Raw genomic sequence first — 16,292 nt, forward strand, 5'->3', positions numbered from 1 at the left:
AAATTCCAACAGCGGGTAGAGGGGGCCCCTACTGCAACCAGTCCCCTGGTGAGACGTGAGGTTTTCGACAAAATGAGATTGCCTGGGACATTGTTGCCATCGCCGAGAAGGGTTTTTCAATGTTAAAAGAAGCGGTTTCTACTGGGAAAGGATTTGTTCGTGTAAAGTTGAAAGTTTACGCTTGTTATGCAGGAGTTCAAGGAAGACAGAAATGATGCGGACAGGCATGAGCATTCAATGTCATGTGGTTTTGAAGGGCTTGCTTCTGAGCCTTAATTATGATCTGTCATTTGCACGGAGTGGGAGATGCTCACCACACGCGAGCATGAAATGTGGGACCCGCCAGTATCTCCCCCCATACACGTCTCCTGCCCCTTATAGCTCTTCTGGCTGCCAGCACATGCATCCATCCGCCATGGCCCTGAGTCTGCCGGGTTCAGATTCGATTTCAGGTAGAGCCGCAAATTCAGATTCTAGATGTTCTGCTATTACAAAAATGATCAGGGTCACACATTGGCTTCCTATAGGCAATAACATAAGCGGGTGAAATGACTCTACAAAAAAAAAAAACCCACTCAACACATGATAATGAAGATTTTCTTTATTTGATTTTCATTATTGGACATCCAAGAATACATTGATAGGACAGAGACCTTCCTTGTAGCATTAAAACAAAATTGGGAGCGTTCAGCCATTAATTCCACTGAGTACTTTTTCCCCCAGAAGCTTGTGTGATATTTAGATGACACAGAATCAAATGATCTGGAACCATGACTTGTGCTCGATTAAAGGGGGTCCTGAGCGAAACACACTTTCGTGGTCAGAACCGTGATATCCTTCCTGGGTTCCGTATCGTCTCATCCACAGAAAGATTTATCATAAAGGCCAGTTGTTACTCTGTGACACTTTTAATCAGCCACGGACTGAGGGACCTTGGCAAATCATACAGGGGATAAGCCAGAGGTCGCCCAGAGGCCCGAGAAGGCACCTGCCTGACCTCTAGTTTCATTTTGGAGTCCAGTGACCTCTGTGGCCCCACACAAGGTACCTATTCTTCCTGGGTCTTGGTTTCTTCATTTACACGAAGGGGTAGAAAGAACTAGATTGTCCCTTAACTCCCAAATTTTATTGTTTTTTATTTTAATGCTTATTTGTTTTTGAGACAGAGAGAACGAGCGGGCAAGGGGCAGAGAGACAGAGAGGGAGACGCAGAATCCGAAGCAGACTCCAGGCTCTGAGCTGTCAGCACAGAGCCCGACGCGGGGCTTGAACCCACCAACCGTGAGATCATCACCTGGGCCGATGTCGGACGCTTAACCGACTGAGCCCCCAGGCGCCCCAGCCAAATTTTACCATTTAAGGGACAACTGAGTCTTCTCATGTATGAGGGGCAGAGGGGGTCCCGGGCTCCTTCCAGTTCTGTGCCTGTGGCCGACCCCCCCCCCCACCCGGGTACAGGCACACAGCCACACAGGAGGCAAGACAGACTCTTCTAAGGAGGACACCCTCCCTTCCCCGATCACGGTTCCACATCTTCCCCCACCAAGGAGTTTGTTCATTCCAGTCATTCTAAAATGCAGCTTAGCCCTTTTGTGGGGAGGAGAAGGCTGGCCAGCAGCCGACAGTTTTAGGGAACATTCTTCTGAGCTCTAAGCACAAATCCATCTTTCATGTTGGATGCTACCGTCAGTCAGCGGGGTGTGTTTTAATTATTATTTTAATTTCGTGTTGGCAGGAAGGCACTGTCAGATAGCGCCCTTCCAGGGAAACTCTTACTTTGGGGGGCCGTTGAAATCTCTGTGCTTTTGGCTCCGTGCTTCCCGGGACATACGAGGCACACATCGGTTCCCCCAAACTGTACTCCATGCGGCACTTACCCGTGTGCTGGAGGGATCCAAGACATGCTTCCCGGGAGTGTCGATGCCACTGGAGAAGCATCAGCGAGCACTGAAGGGCAGGTCCACGCTGGCAGAAACCGAGGCTTCGGGAATAGATGGGAGGAGAGTCTTCGCAGCAGCTCAGTCTTACTGTCAGGGCTCATCTGCACTCCTGCCTCGTGAAGGAAGGAATTACATACAGACCTCACGCACACACCTTATGTGACTTTCTTTGACTATCAACTCTCTACTATCAAGAATTACTTGGACTGATACATGTGGGTGAAAATATTCTTTACGTATTTTGTGTAGCACTTTTTTTGGGGGGGGGGCGGCGTCCTATCATTTGCTCATGGTAACAGCAATAAGGTTCTCGTATCAAACAGTCCTCTTTTTCCAGGTTGAAATAACGTAAGGCTAAGCAACCAATTTTAAAGTTTGACATGCCCACATCCGTGGTGTCGAGAATCCAGCGTTTCACATTTGATTTCTGAAATATGATCCTAAATATTTAATTCTGGGCCATAACTAAAACATTAGTTACAGAACATCTGACTGTCACAAAAACCCCAGCAAATCCCAAACCCCAAAACGTCTGCGGAGATACATTTTGGGTCTCTAAATAAGCGCTATAAATAACAGACGGTGTTTAAAAACAGAAGAGAGGCAGGAAGATAGAGAGCAGCGATTAGGAACCCATCAAACCAGGCCACATCACATGTGGGTTACATTCACAGAACGTGCACAGTAGCCCCTAGGAAAGTATCGCCCACAGTTGGTTGTGCTTGGTCTTTTTCTATCGTATTTTTCCTGAAAGTTCCCCATGGCTCATCTGTTTTTATATAACTCTAAAATACGGCCTTTACCCCATGTGTACATGTGGTAAAGTGATCAAGAAAAATATTTTCAGTCCTAAACGCCCCCTTCCCCATTTTAAAGGAAACCCCAATCGTAGTAAATTCATGCTAATTGGGAGCTTCATGAAAGGGTTAAAACCCTACCCGTTACAAGTCGGGTGGCCGTTATAAATGTTACCCAAATAAAAGCCAGAAACAGGAACCCAGAAAGCAGGTCCCTACGGCAGGCATGTGTCTTAAATGATATCATTTGTCAAGTTTCCAGCATCTTGTGGTGGTGGACACAAAAAGAAGGTCTGTGTTGTACCGAGGACGTTACCTCCTCGTTAGCTGGAATGTTCCTTAAGTACATACTGTAGGATTTTTATTTTAATAAGCAGCAGCTACCTGTCACTGCACTTTCGTTAGATAAATACTGGCTGATTACTAGTGGCCACTTATAAAGGCTCCATCCTACCCTTGGGAAACTCCATCCAGATGGAATCATATAATAACAACGCATAGAGCATATCGAGCAAAAAACTTCTGTGTCATTTCTTTGCAGACTATTCCCGGTTTCCGGACCTTTTTTTTTTTTTTTGGATGCTGACATCGTTCAATAGCAGAATTCACTGTCAGAGAGACCCGAAATAACGATGTTGGTATTTGTTTTTTCTTTTGAGCGCAAAACAAATTTGAAGGGACGGCATAGGGTTTTTTAGAAGTCACAACGGAACGGCAAAGAATAGCTTCTAGGCTCGCTTACCAGTCAACCGCTCCGTCTGCCCAGCCAGAGACCTCAAGGCTGATGCGCAGAGAAGGCCACCCTGAGAACCGAGAAGTAATTCATCCACCATGATCATTCAGCCCCGGCCCTGTCTCTAAAACAAAGACTGACAATCGCCCTGAATTATGAATGTACTTTTTGTGATCTGTGATAACAGTTCAGGAGAAAGGTGTTGAGAACATCACACCATTTCACCTCCCGTTAGACGCTGGTCTTGAACGATAATCCCAGAAGATGAAACTGATGCTGAACTATGACCCTCAATTTACAAATCATTTTTCAGAAGAATGAGGAAAAAAAAAAGTTTAAACATATTTTTGGCATTATCTGAATGGGCGGAATCTTTCATGCTTGTTTTCTAAGAATAAATGAAAACAGCATGTCCTGTAGTTTCTTAGTTTGGGGTGGGGGGAGAGCACGAGGATTTCAGATTATGTTTTATTTTAAACCTGGGTGTTTGAAAAAATTTTTTTTTTTTTTTTTTTTTTTTTTTTTTTTACATAGCTGAATTTAGTCGATTCCTTCAAAACATAATAAATTTCTATTCTGCGGCTTCAGGGATCCATCCGTTAAAATGCTGGTCTTTCATATTTATTACCCTCCCATTAAAATGAGAGAAACCGGGACGCACTTCAGTTTGTAAGAAGCGAGAGCTGGCAGCGTCCTGGTTCCTCGCCTTGACAAAGGGAGAAAGTACATTACCGCTTAGACTTCGCACATCTATCCGCACGGGGAGCAGCACACACGGGGACTGTTCTTTGATGGGATGATTGGATCGCAGCGCTTTCCCATTACCAGTCATTTCCCGTGCAGATACATTCATAAAACCTGTCCCCTCCCCTGTGTTTGTGTGCGTATCCAAAAGCGAGGCGAAGTCTCCTTCCGTTTGGCCGTGGCTGTTAGGTCTGAAAGGGACAGATTAATAACCGAGCACCACATTGGGCCAGCTTTTCTTGTACCCTGCACTCGTCACCCCTTGCTATAATGAGGACACAAAGAGGCTTGCATCAGGCTTCTACCCTTCTTCATAACTCAAAAGCGTCACAGTGGCAGTAGCCTCTAGTGCTATTTGTCTTTAGTGCAGTTGTGACACTTCGGCATGATCCATAATTTGGCAGCTATTTACCGTGACATTTCCCTTCAGTGCAGCCATAACATTCAGTGAAGCCATTATTTGGTCCCATTTACCATATAAATTGTATTGTTGTGCATGCATGCTAGCAGCTACATTAGGTACCTGAAAATGAGTAAATCTTGTAAAATAGATACTAACAGCTATTCAGCAGTAGGATTTCCTTGCTCCTCAGACGGGAGGAAAGAAAAATTAAATATGGTCACCGGGTTTCCCGGAGCATCTTTAATTGCGTTCCTATTTATTTAGCGCGTTAGATACACTGGGGCCAGAGGCTTTGAGAAAAGGATCTGGTGGGCTTTGCCTTCAATCAGAAAGGCACCGTGGGATTTCCAATGGAACGGCGAAAGCCGAGCTGAAGGCGAGGGGGCAGGCACGTCGGCGGTGGGCATGGCTCACGAGAGAAGGCACATGACGGGACTCTCACGTGTGACCCCAGGCAGCGGTGCCCAGGAGCTCCTCATCCCCACAGAGCGAGGGCACAGAGAAGTAAAATCGGAGGAACAGCGTTCCACGCTAAGCACGCTATTCGCTATTCTGTTTCCGTGATCAGAGAGAAAACACACGGTGTCCAAGAAAGTCTGCAACACGGAGCAAGTATCTTATTATTTCCCATCCCATCAAGCCCCTCCTCCGCATGGTGCCCTTTGACGGATCCCACCTCAGGCCTACGAAGGATGCTGTTACCAGCCTCTGGCGGTGTGCCTAGAGAGTGCGTCTCCCCTCGTGGTGGGGGTTTTGTTGTGCAGACCCTCCCCGTGGATGAAGCACGTCCTTTCCTTCCCGGGCAGGTAACCCCCAGATCTCCGTAGAGCCCCTTTCCAAAATCTGCCTTTGTCTTCATCGGTTTTCAACACTAATTTGCTTCTTAAGGGAAGAGAGAGGCTTCCCATGCCACATGTGCCTCCCCAGGATAATTGTGCGTAAAGCATTAAACAGCAGAGACTCTTAAAAAATAGGTCTGTGTTCACTTAGTCATTTTCCTAATGATCTAAACAAATTAAAAAAAAATCAAAGTTTTGGGAGAATTCCTCCAAATTTCCATTTAGATAGTTGGTGATTTATAAGAAAGGAAGGGCCATTTCCTGGGAATATGGACTCTGAGAATAGATGGCTGTCCTCCTGCCCTGTCTCTTATCTATTAACTGCTCGTTAGCGGAAGACCAAACTCTCCCAAAGTAAGGAATTTGTGAACTATTTTCAAGACTGATTTTAAAATCCCATCAAGCTGAAGGCATACTGATTTGATCAGATCTTGCATCAGGAATTAATTTAATTCCCTGGAACAATAAAGCCTGGAATGAGACTGTCTATGGCCAAAGAACTGAACGTAACGGTTTTACCTCTGAGCCATCGAGGGAAGTTTTTATTGGCATTTTTTTTCAAGGGAGGGGCAAAAAAGAAAAAGAGAGAGAGAGAGAGAGAGAGAGAAACTCATTCGTTAACACCTTTTAAGAGATATGATCTCCATTACCCACCAAAAATAAACTGATTCGACTCTTTCTGAGGAAGAAGGTGCCCGTTTTCTTTCTCCTTTGACTTCTGCCATCGTTCTGAGTTTACAGCTTACTGTTGACAGGGTGAGGTAGTTCGAGCACAATTTTCCCAGTGTTTTTTCCCATGTACATATAATCGACAGCCCGGAATATGGACTCCAGGCCGATGAACCTGCCCTCTGCAGACAGGTCTCCGAGGTCCACCTCGCAAACCAGGTCTCCGTCCACACACATCTGAAGCAAGTGCTCCACGGCTGCTTGATACTCAGAATGGTAATGGTTCAAGAAAAAGCCCTGAACGCTGGCGGATTTCTTCAGCAGTTTGGCCGGTAAGGTTCCTGCTCTCACAGGCGCAAGGCCGGTGGGAGTCTGGTAGCCGGAGATGAACCCAATGACTATCAAGCGCCCTTTGGTAGCCAAGGCATCTACGGCCAAGTCGAACATGGCTCCGCCGACGGATTCATACACCACATCGACCCCTTCGGGGTACTCCTGCTTCAGGACCGTACCGACGTGCTCGGCGTTATAGTTGATGGGGCGATCACAGCCGATCGATTTCAGAAAAGCGGACTTTTTATCAGAAGAGCAGGTCCCAATGACATGGCACTTGGCCTTCTTGGCAAGCTGCACGGCAAACTGGCCCGTTCCCCCCGCTGCTGCCGTCACCAAAACTTTTTTCCCTTCGGACAGTCCTCCGAGCTCTTTCAGGCTGATGTACGCGGTGGTACCGCTCACCGGCACGGTGACATACTCGGGTTTCACAGAGGCCACGGGGGCCACGGCTCTGGCAGGCACCACGGTATACTCCGCGAAAGAGCCAGGTGCCATATAAGCCACAGCTTGGCCCACCGTGTACCGGGCACTGGCAGAGAGGCCTAAGGCTACCACCTCCCCCACGCCCTCGAAACCTACATCGAAGGGGGTCTTCACCGAAGGGTCATACCGGCCAGCTGAATAGTTGATGTCAGATGCATTAACACCGACAAATCTAGGAGAAAACAGACAAACAAACAAACGAGGATATTAAGATGTTTCCTTCACCAAGGCCTTGGTATCCCGCTTAGAAAAATTCCTCTAATTCCAGGGACTGTGGACGGGTGGCTCAGCTATCTATCCTGGTAGAATTCAAAAAAAAAAAAAAAAAAAAATCAGTCTTGATATTCAGTTGAAAAAAAAAAAAAGGTAAACAAGTATCAGCTTGACCGGGATTTGCAATCAGAATTTTGGTATATTTTATTTTTTAAAATCAGATTGGGAATCGTTTTGTACCACTTTAAACACCAAGTTCTTTATTTCACACGCTATTTCTTTTCCTCCTCTTTCTTTCAAAAGGAGAAACAAACTGTTAAAAAAAAAAAAAGTCAGGAAGCCCTCTTATACGCAAACTTCACTGCAGCTATGAGTTGGAAATTAATTGGCCTCTTAACAAAGATGTTAAAAACAACAGTGAGATAAAATATATTCGGAGAAGTAGACTTGTATTGATTCTGGCGACAATTTAACACTTCGGATAATAATAGTAATGACAATGATATTATTGAAGATTCAGGCAGTGTGCAAGGTCATCGTCTGCTACATGCTACTGCGGGGTTGTTTAAAACACTGCTAGACTGGCCGCAGCAAATTTTCTTTCTGATGTAACTATGTCCAGCGTGAAACTGTGCATTTTGATTAATTGAACAAAAATTGTCTCATAAGGGTAGAAATTTTTATGGAACATTCAACATTTTACAGTGCTTTTTAGATGAAAAGGAAAGCAAATCGTCACTATATTTTTCCTCAACAAGAAGCAGAGCCATAACTTGATTAATACCAGATGATTATTTTCACTTCGGTATCCAGAGTCACTTTAATTGCGAGGCCGGTATTTTTACCAGCTTTTTTTCATCTCCGTATACCTCATAACAAAAATATCCTAATACATAAGAAAAAAAGCCGTCTACTAAAAAATGTCAGGAGGTGGCTTAGACACATAATGGAGGACCCTAACAATGTCATTTCCACCTGTAATGAAATGAAAAGATGGGGGTATCTGGTGGCAGAAGGAAAGCTGGTAAGTGGGTCATTTTAAAATAATTCACTTTTAATTTAACTTAATAAACCAAAACTGCCCTGTGCAAGAACCCACTTCTACTGTATTAGAGATAACACTTTGCACTTCTGAATGTTCCCTGATGATCATGCCCTGTGTTATCTACAATATTGAAAGCTCTCTACATATTGTAGAAATAAGAAAGCAGGAAACAATTTCTTTGGGGCATGTCAAGCTGCTTTCAGAAGCTAGCACATCACGTAGCCTCAGCACACTACAGAATTCCATAGCCATCGATGATAACACAATAATGAAAAGTGGGGGAAATGATTTTTGCTGGTTTTCCATCTGGGATTTAATACCAGATTGTATTTTGGGGGTGGGCGCCTGATCTTTCCTTTCAATTTACATAATTCTCGGGGTTTGGGCTTTTTTAAAAAAAGAGGGCCAGGTTCCTCCGAGCATGCCTCTGGACTTCACAGAAGGCAGCTAGGGCAGAGCCCAGCTGGAGCGTCTCGCCTCCGGTGCCCCTGCTGTATAGGCTGTAAAGCAAAGTCCAGGAAGGGGTCCGTGGGGTGGAAGTGACGGTGGCTTGCTCCAGGGGTGGGGGACTGAGGCCCTGCCACCAGCTCCTGTCTCTTCGCCCAGGATTAACCCTTCCTGTGCCCCTCTCTCCTCCTGTCTCCTGGAGAGGCCCTTCCTCCTCGGGGAACCACCCCCCCTTGGACTCAGAGGGACGCCCCTGTGGCGGCTGGCCCCACGGGTCCTCCCCACCTCTAAGGAGCTCGCCCTGGGTGGGGTGGGGGGGCTGCTGGAGGAAAATGCATCTCTGGCTGTCGCTCGCTCCCAGCTGTGGTTTGCCACTTGCCAGGGGGAGAGATGGCAAGAGCAAGCGGGGCGCAGGCAGGAGGAAAGTGGAGGAGAGAGGGCACAGGCAGGCGCCGGAGTGGGGGGCGATGGTCAAGTGGAGGTGGGAGCGGGCTCTGCTGGGAGCTGGGGCGCCCGTGGCTGACTAGCGGCAGCTTAAGTTTTCCATGGGGGCTTTGCCTCAAAAAGCAAATCGAACCTTGTGGTTGAGCCCGGGCACAGCCGGAGCAGCGGCAGGAGACCCGCAGGGCCCTCTGCGCGCCCCGTCCAGGTTGCACACGGCTCTGCGTGTGCCCTGCGGCACCCTCCGTGAGCCCCGGCCAACCTGCTGGGCGCCAGAAGTCCTTCTGGAACCGTCTCCCCTCGGAAGTGCCCGGCCTCCGCCGACTGCCTCCCCTCCCGTCCCGGCTCTCCACCGCCACCACGGAGAGGCGCGATCGGGGACTCTGAGTCCCGGAGCAGGCTGGGGCCGAGCGGAGAGGCCGGGCTTTGGGGAGGAGGGGCCGCCGCCCAGGCCTGCGACCATGACCTCGGCCTCCCCGGGCCGGGCGGGGTCCCGGCGGGCAAGCCTAGTCAGCGCAGGCCGCGGAGCCCGGGCGCAGGGCCGTCAAGCTCCCCGGGAGTCCCGAGAACACACAGCGCGCTGGAGCGCAGAGGCCACACGCCCGGGGCCCGCCTGCGGCCGGACCGTGACCTTGGCCTCGCAAGCACCCCCGTTTTTTTTTTTTCCCATGTTTCCCCCTCCCCCCGCCCTGCCGTCTTCTAAATTGCCTGCCTCGTCGTCGGTGAAGGAGTCGCTCGGGCTGGTGACGACAGCTCCCCGCTACTCCGCTCTGCGCACCTCGCCCTCTCCCGGGTCTCCGGGCCCCCGGTGGGCCCCCGCCTCCCCCGGACCCCAGCTTTGACGCCGCGAGGCCGCCGCAGCAGGTGGGGACCCGCCACTGCCTGGATGAGCCCTCGGCCTTACCTGGGCTTTGGGAAGAGCTGCTTGAGGGTCGGGAGCCCGCGCCTTCCGCCCCTCCAGAAACAAGTTCAAGAGCAGCGGGCGCAATGGGAAAGGGGGCCCGGGCCGGGGAGCAGGGGACAGCAAAGGGCAAGCAAGCGAGAAAAAGAAAGGAAAGGCACGCTTGGTAGAATGCGTGCATTTCGAGACTCTCCTTGTGCCTTAATTTAAAATATATGCTCTTAATAAGTGCAGGATCCTAGCAATCCGGCCGGAGGATCCACTCAGAAGACTAAAATCGAGGAACCCCAGGAAAAAGAATGGGGCCGGTGAAGGCTTTCCCCAAATATATGCCCTTCGAGAGTCGCCGGTTTATTTATACTAAAAAGTGCTGAACCCCTTCCTTCGTCGTGTTTATTATGAAGCAGGCAGTCCTGCAGAGGCAGGGAAGCGCTTTCTTTGAACAAAAACAAAATGCGAAGACTCGAGTCTGGAGTCTTCAACACTGGGAGCCAAACAGCGTCGTCCAAATCAGATCTTACTTAAAAAGAAAGGAAGGAAGGAAGAAAGAAAGGGAAGAGAAGAAAGAAAAGGAAAGAAAAGAGAAGGAAAGGGGAAAAAAGGAGAAAAAGGAAAAGACAAAAGAAAAGAAAAAAGAAAAGGGAAGGAAAGGAAAGAAAAGGGAAAAAAATCTCCGCCTGGAGAGTCAGCAGAAATACTGTTACCCTCCCCGTGAGCAACAAACCGTTTATCAAAAACGCCTTCCCCATCCCCCACCTGCTCTTTGCCATTACTACAAACTCTTTGCTCCATTATCTTACACTTGAGCAGAAAATCGTTAGAAATATTTGGAAACGAAATAATGTGTCACTATCCTTCGAAAAAAGGCTAAAAATAGCACACAAGCTGACTTAACCGGAGGGTGTCTTTCTCCCTTTCCTTCTCTTTCCTGAGGGCTGGGCATTGAGAGGGGGTTGTGAAGTTGTCCTCGGCTGTAGGAAACAGTGAGCACTGGATAAAGGGACATCAATTAGACATTCGGCAGGGATTTTATGCGCCCCTTTCACACCTTCCCTACATGGGATAAACTTGATTATCCTAAACCCACCTCTGACTTAAAAGCACTTCCCTCTCTGTGAATAAAGAATTTGTATTTTCTGTTAAGATGGAATGAGATGTGCAAATATCCAACTGAAAGGAAGAGTCAGGCGGGGCACAGTGAAAATCCCCAAACACCTTTCTGAACAAGTGAATGTGCGCTTAAGCCATTCATTCCAGAGTAGATTTTTATTATGAGAAAAATGAAAAGTGCTTGCATGAAATTTTTATGCAATTAACACTGTTCCTGGGGAAGATTTGGTCTAGGATTAAATGAACTAACCTGCCGTGCGTGAATAGACCTCCAGTCTATTCTTAAAAAAAAAAAAAAAAATCTGTAAAATGCCTCCCCCTCCCCCCCCCCCCAACTATTTACAAGTATAAAGGATCTTCTTACAATTTGGGGTTAGGAGCAGATCTTCCACAGAGTAGGGAAAGAGGATGCAAAGATTCACCCCCTCCCAACAGGCATTAAAACTGGCCCCATTCTCTTTCTGATATGGGCTTCAAGGTAGAAGTTAGAGGTCAAGTTGTACCCATAATAAACATACTATACTAAAGGGGGCTCTTGGCATATGTGAAGGGAAAAGAGAGGCATGGATCCTAAAATAATCCGAACCGATGAGCTCCAAACGTTGGGAGCCGCGGCTCCAGATCCCTGACCACCGAATTCGGGGACCATCCCCGGTGACCCGGCGCAGGGGGTGCCCGGGCCCTGTCGCGGAAGAAGCAGCTAAGGGTGACGGCGAGGGAGCAGTCAGCGGAGCCGGAGGAGGGGAGGACAACCCGGGGGGTTGGGGAACAGCGCAGGTAGAGAGGCCAGGCGGCAGCACCGGGCGGGCGGGAGCACCCTCCACGGACAGCGCTGGCGGGTGGTGCCACTCCGCCGCTGCTGGGAGTGCTCTAACTTCACACCTTCCCCTGCCCGCTCTGCTCAGTCGCCCCCTCCCCATTTCACACCCGGTGTCTGAAATGGATTTTATTCAAGCAGTGGTGTGTGTTTTACATCAGTGCTCACCGTCAACAGTGTACCTGATCAGAAAAATTAGAAGAAAAGAAAAAGAAACCGGCCCATGTGAAACTTTTTTGCTGGTTAAAGCCTGGAGGCTTTTCAGCCTGCTCTCATCTCAACTTCTAGCAAATCACTCGTGTGTCTGGTGTGCTCTGTGTGTGTTCCTTCTTTTTAACTTGGTAGGATATGTAGCCTTATCTCAATAGCTTTAGCGCTTTATCCTATAAAGAAGAAACCCTCTACAGCCTTGTTTCCACCGATGAAAACTTTTAGAAGGACACACACATCCACCTTTTCAGGCACTCTGTGCACCCCAGCCCGAGAGCCAGCTTCCCCTCAACCCCACCCTTGGCTCCCTCAATTTTTACGTTGCCAACAGGTTTCCAAAAGTTTGAAATCATGAGCAGAATTATTCAGTCTTGCAGTCTTTGGAAGGCTGATATGAATCTCTAAAATGAACGGACTAAACGTGGCAGCAAGCCACGTAGGTGGGGAACACTTTGTCCTTCGCTCCTTGCAGGTGACTTACAGGACTTTCCAGGGCACAATTTACAACACAGTTACAACCAGAACTCACGCCTTCCTTCAACCGCACATCCAACCTGAAACATGCAATATTGTAGTCCTCCGATGGGACTGAGCAGGCGGGTGAGCCCTGCTCTAGCGTAGGGGACAGAGCAATGGGGAATGCCCCGCCTGCAAATGAGGCGGCGAGGGGGACCCACCGAACAGAGACCGAAGGGCACGGCTCCCACAGACTAAGGTCCCTTTCCTTCCCACACCTCTCCGGTTACTAGAGGTTAGTGAGCTGGAAACACATCAAGGTAGGGAGTGTGGAGGTGGGACAGGCGATCAGAAGGTAGGGCGACCACTCGAGTGCCACCCAAAGGTCTGCAGATCGTGCAGGCAAATGCAGCCGTGCCCCCACCCCAGCCCTGGCCCAGCCGCCCCGGACGCGCCACGCGCCTGCCGGTAAGCTCTGGGGCACAGACAACAGCCACACAGCACTGACAACACGCAGACGACACCGGCGAGGTGCACACCAACACACCCAACGACAGGCTCCGCCATGGCGAGGCGGCTGCCAACCTGGAGCGCACGGGAAAAGCCAGTCGGGTCCTCGGCCTCCTTCCTCCAAAGCACGTTACCTAAACGTCGCAGATTGTGTCCAGCCTGTTCCTGGTCCACACTAAAGATTATGGGAACGCAGGAGTCGTGGGTGCGCGCGGGTGGGCCGGGCGGGGAGCCTCCCCTTCTGGGTCCCGTCGGTTTTATTTCGGGAGCGGGAGGGGGAGGAGGGAGGGCTGGGGGAGGGGAGGGGAATCCCAAATTAAAATAACCCTCAGTTATGAGGACGTTCCGTGGCATCGGATATTCACACCGGCAACAGTCACATTACGTTCGCCTTCGCCAGATGGCGGCGGGTTCAACTTCCCGGGATCTCGCAAAGTCAGGCTGTGCGCCCGAGCGCTCGCCGGAGTGTGGGGACGCAGGCCGGCCCGGGACAGCCGGGGAGCCGCGCAGCGCGGGCCGGGGCCCGGCCTGGGCGGGGGGCGCGCGCCGGGCTCACCGGTTCCGGACGAGGAGGTCTCCGTCCCCGGGGAGTGGCACCGGGCAGTCCCGGCACAGGGTGACGGCCTCGCGGAAGTTGGGGCTCAGACGGGTCGCCACCAGCTTCTGCATGGCGCGGGGGATGTTGGAGCCCTGGAAGTCCAGGAAGTGGCGGGCGTACGACATGTCCACGATGGTCCGGGCCCCGGCGGGCGCCAGCCGAAGCATGGCCCGCGCCTCTGCCCGCTTTCTGCGCCGCCGCCGGCCGGGGTCGCGCCCAGCCCGGGCCGCTCGGCTCGGCTCGGCTCGGCGCGGGCGGGCGGAGCAGGCGGGTCCGCCCCTCCTCCGGCCCGCGTGCTCCCCTCGACTCCCTCCCCCCCCCCTTCCCCACTACGACTGGCTCCCTCTCTCCCCCTCCCTCCCCGCCGCGCGCAGCGCCGGCGGTCCGCGCAGCCCCCGCGGTTCCCGGACGCGCCACCCCCGGGGTCCCGGCCTGGGGATCGCTGCCACCCCGGCCGCTGCTCCTTTAATCTTTTTGTTTTGGTTTGAATCTGCTCGGCGCAGACTGGCCAAGGATCCTCTCCGCCCTCCCCCTTTCTCCCGGCGTCCGGGAGGCACCGGATATCCCCACCCTCCCCACGCTCTAAAAGCCGGATTTGACTCCTCTACAAGGGTGAGGGGGGCGGCGAGGGGAGCTGCGCGTCCCGCGGCCGCCGCGGCCCTGAGCCGGCGGCAGCCCCGGGCGTCCTCGGAGCGGCGCGGCGCCGAGCGGCCGGCGCAGGCACCTCCCCTTCCCGTGCGAAGCGTTCACTTCCTTGCAAGGTGGTACGAATCAACCCCGAGCGCGGCCGGGGCGGCGGGGCACGGCCGGGGGCCCCCGAGCCGCGCGGGGAGCCCCCGCCGCCAGTGCACGCGCGCAGGCACCCACGCGGGGCGGGGACGCCCAGAGCACCCGGCGCCCCAGGCTCCTGGCCCCCCGGGCCCCGGAACGCCTTGCCCGCGCCTTCTGCCCTCAGCCTGTCCCATGCAAGTTGCACGAACTAAGCCATTTTATTTATTTTGGCCTAGATTTCGTGTTTTTCCATGAATGTTTTAAGTAGCCTCTACAAGACTGTTACAGGTTCCCATTGGGAAAGAACGCAAAAATTGGAAACTAGAGGGCCATATTCCCAGAGCACATAAGCATTTTAAACTTCTAGGTGGGGATGCCGAAGGACTTAATTGAATTGGAGACGTTGCAATTATGTATGAAGACCTCATTTTATAACCCAGCTAGAAGGATCCGACGTTCCATCATGTCAATTTTCTCCCTAATTGTCTATATTGACCAAATAATCAATTCACTTTTCATAGAGGGACCGAATTGAGTATCTTCCACATTTTTGTATGATAAGCTGAGTCCATCTTTACATTTTTATTAAAGGTATACATTTTAATTAAAAAACCCACTCTTGTTTTACACTTAACCTAGAATTACCAAAATCATGAAGCCACACAGTGCCCCCCCTCCCCGATCAAATCTAACCCCCTAACTAAGACTGCAAAAATGACACAGGTATTTTTGTCTCAAATGTTGGACATTCTCATCCAAGGATAGTTTGTGTCCACGTGGGTGCGTGTGTATGAACGTTCCAGGGGGTGGGGGGGGGTGGATTTACAGGTTTAAAAATCTGCAGGAACTAGTGTCTACTTAACTTGGCTTATAACACATGGGTTTTACCCGGTATCAGCCAGCGGATTACAATAACAAACCCCTCAATGTCTTTCTCCAATGTGCAATCTTTTATGTTATGCTGCATTAAGATTTCTTTCTTTCTTTCTTTCTTTCTTTCTTTTTTTTTTTTTTTGTCATATTGTTTAGCTCCGGAAAGAAAAAAAAAAAAAGAAAACAAAGCAATTAAAAAGATTGACAGGTATGGTTTGTGAGAGACCTATTTGTAATTGTCAGGGTGACGTTGGCGAGAGGAGGAGGAGTAAAAACTGAAGCAGGAAAAGCAGCTCGATGTGTCTGTCTATCAGTTGAGACTGTCTGAAAGCTCTGCGATCCGAATGTGTGTTATATTTCACTGAAAAGAGAAGAGAGCGAGAGTGCATCTCCCTCTCTCCCAGGAGTTTGGGGGGGGACTGTCCACGCTCATCTCGCCCACCCAGTGAATGTCCGCTCGTCGCCCCTTTGCACACATTCTCCGGGTTGTTGTTGTTGGCTTTTTTTTTTTTTTTTTGGAGGGGGTTGCTTTTTGTGTATTTTTCAAAATTTTTCTGTTGGAAGATCAAGACCGGCCAAAAATCCATGATCAAAATGTGTTTGCATTAGATTTCGCGGTGGAAGAAGCGGCGATCCTGGCGGCAAAGCCCCGCGGGGAGCGCGGGGCACCAAGTGGCGCTCCGGCGGGGTGACACTGTTTGATCTGTGACTGTTTGGAAGGTGGAGCAGCGCCTGACATCTCCCCCACCCCCCCGGCGCATGTATGTACGGGGGCTTCACTCCTCTGTCTTGTTTGCTTTCTTCCTCTTAGACTAAGTGCGGGAGGAAAAGGACAGCCTGGATCGGCCTCGCTGGCGCACAATGAGAAAGCTGCGACCCGCGCACTAAAACCACTCGCCGCGACCCCCGAGCAGCGACGAGAGAGGGGGAGAGAAAGTTGCGCTCGGAGACTCTCG

At 50.6% G+C, this 16,292-nt stretch overlaps 1 protein-coding gene across 2 annotated transcripts; it reads right to left on the reverse strand.

Annotated features, from left to right (window-relative positions):
- Positions 1-583: 583 nt before the first annotated feature.
- On the reverse strand, positions 584-14,417 carry ZADH2 (zinc binding alcohol dehydrogenase domain containing 2). 2 transcript variants are annotated; one of them, XM_043559097.1, is made up of 2 exons: positions 13,651-14,417; positions 584-7,116 (listed from the first exon to the last, which is right to left on the reverse strand). In XM_043559097.1, exons 1-2 carry the CDS (start codon positions 13,857-13,859, stop codon positions 6,192-6,194), a joined length of 1,134 nt encoding a protein of 377 aa, XP_043415032.1. In that variant the 5' UTR covers positions 13,860-14,417; the 3' UTR covers positions 584-6,191. The 2 variants fall into 2 exon arrangements, with proteins under 2 accessions (XP_043415032.1, XP_043415033.1); XM_043559098.1 differs by lacking the exon at positions 13,651-14,417 and adding an exon at positions 13,170-13,215.
- Positions 14,418-16,292: the final 1,875 nt, after the last annotated feature.

Source organism: Prionailurus bengalensis, chromosome D3, assembly GCF_016509475.1.
Source record: "Prionailurus bengalensis isolate Pbe53 chromosome D3, Fcat_Pben_1.1_paternal_pri, whole genome shotgun sequence".
NCBI classification, from domain to species: Eukaryota; Metazoa; Chordata; class Mammalia; order Carnivora; family Felidae; genus Prionailurus; species Prionailurus bengalensis.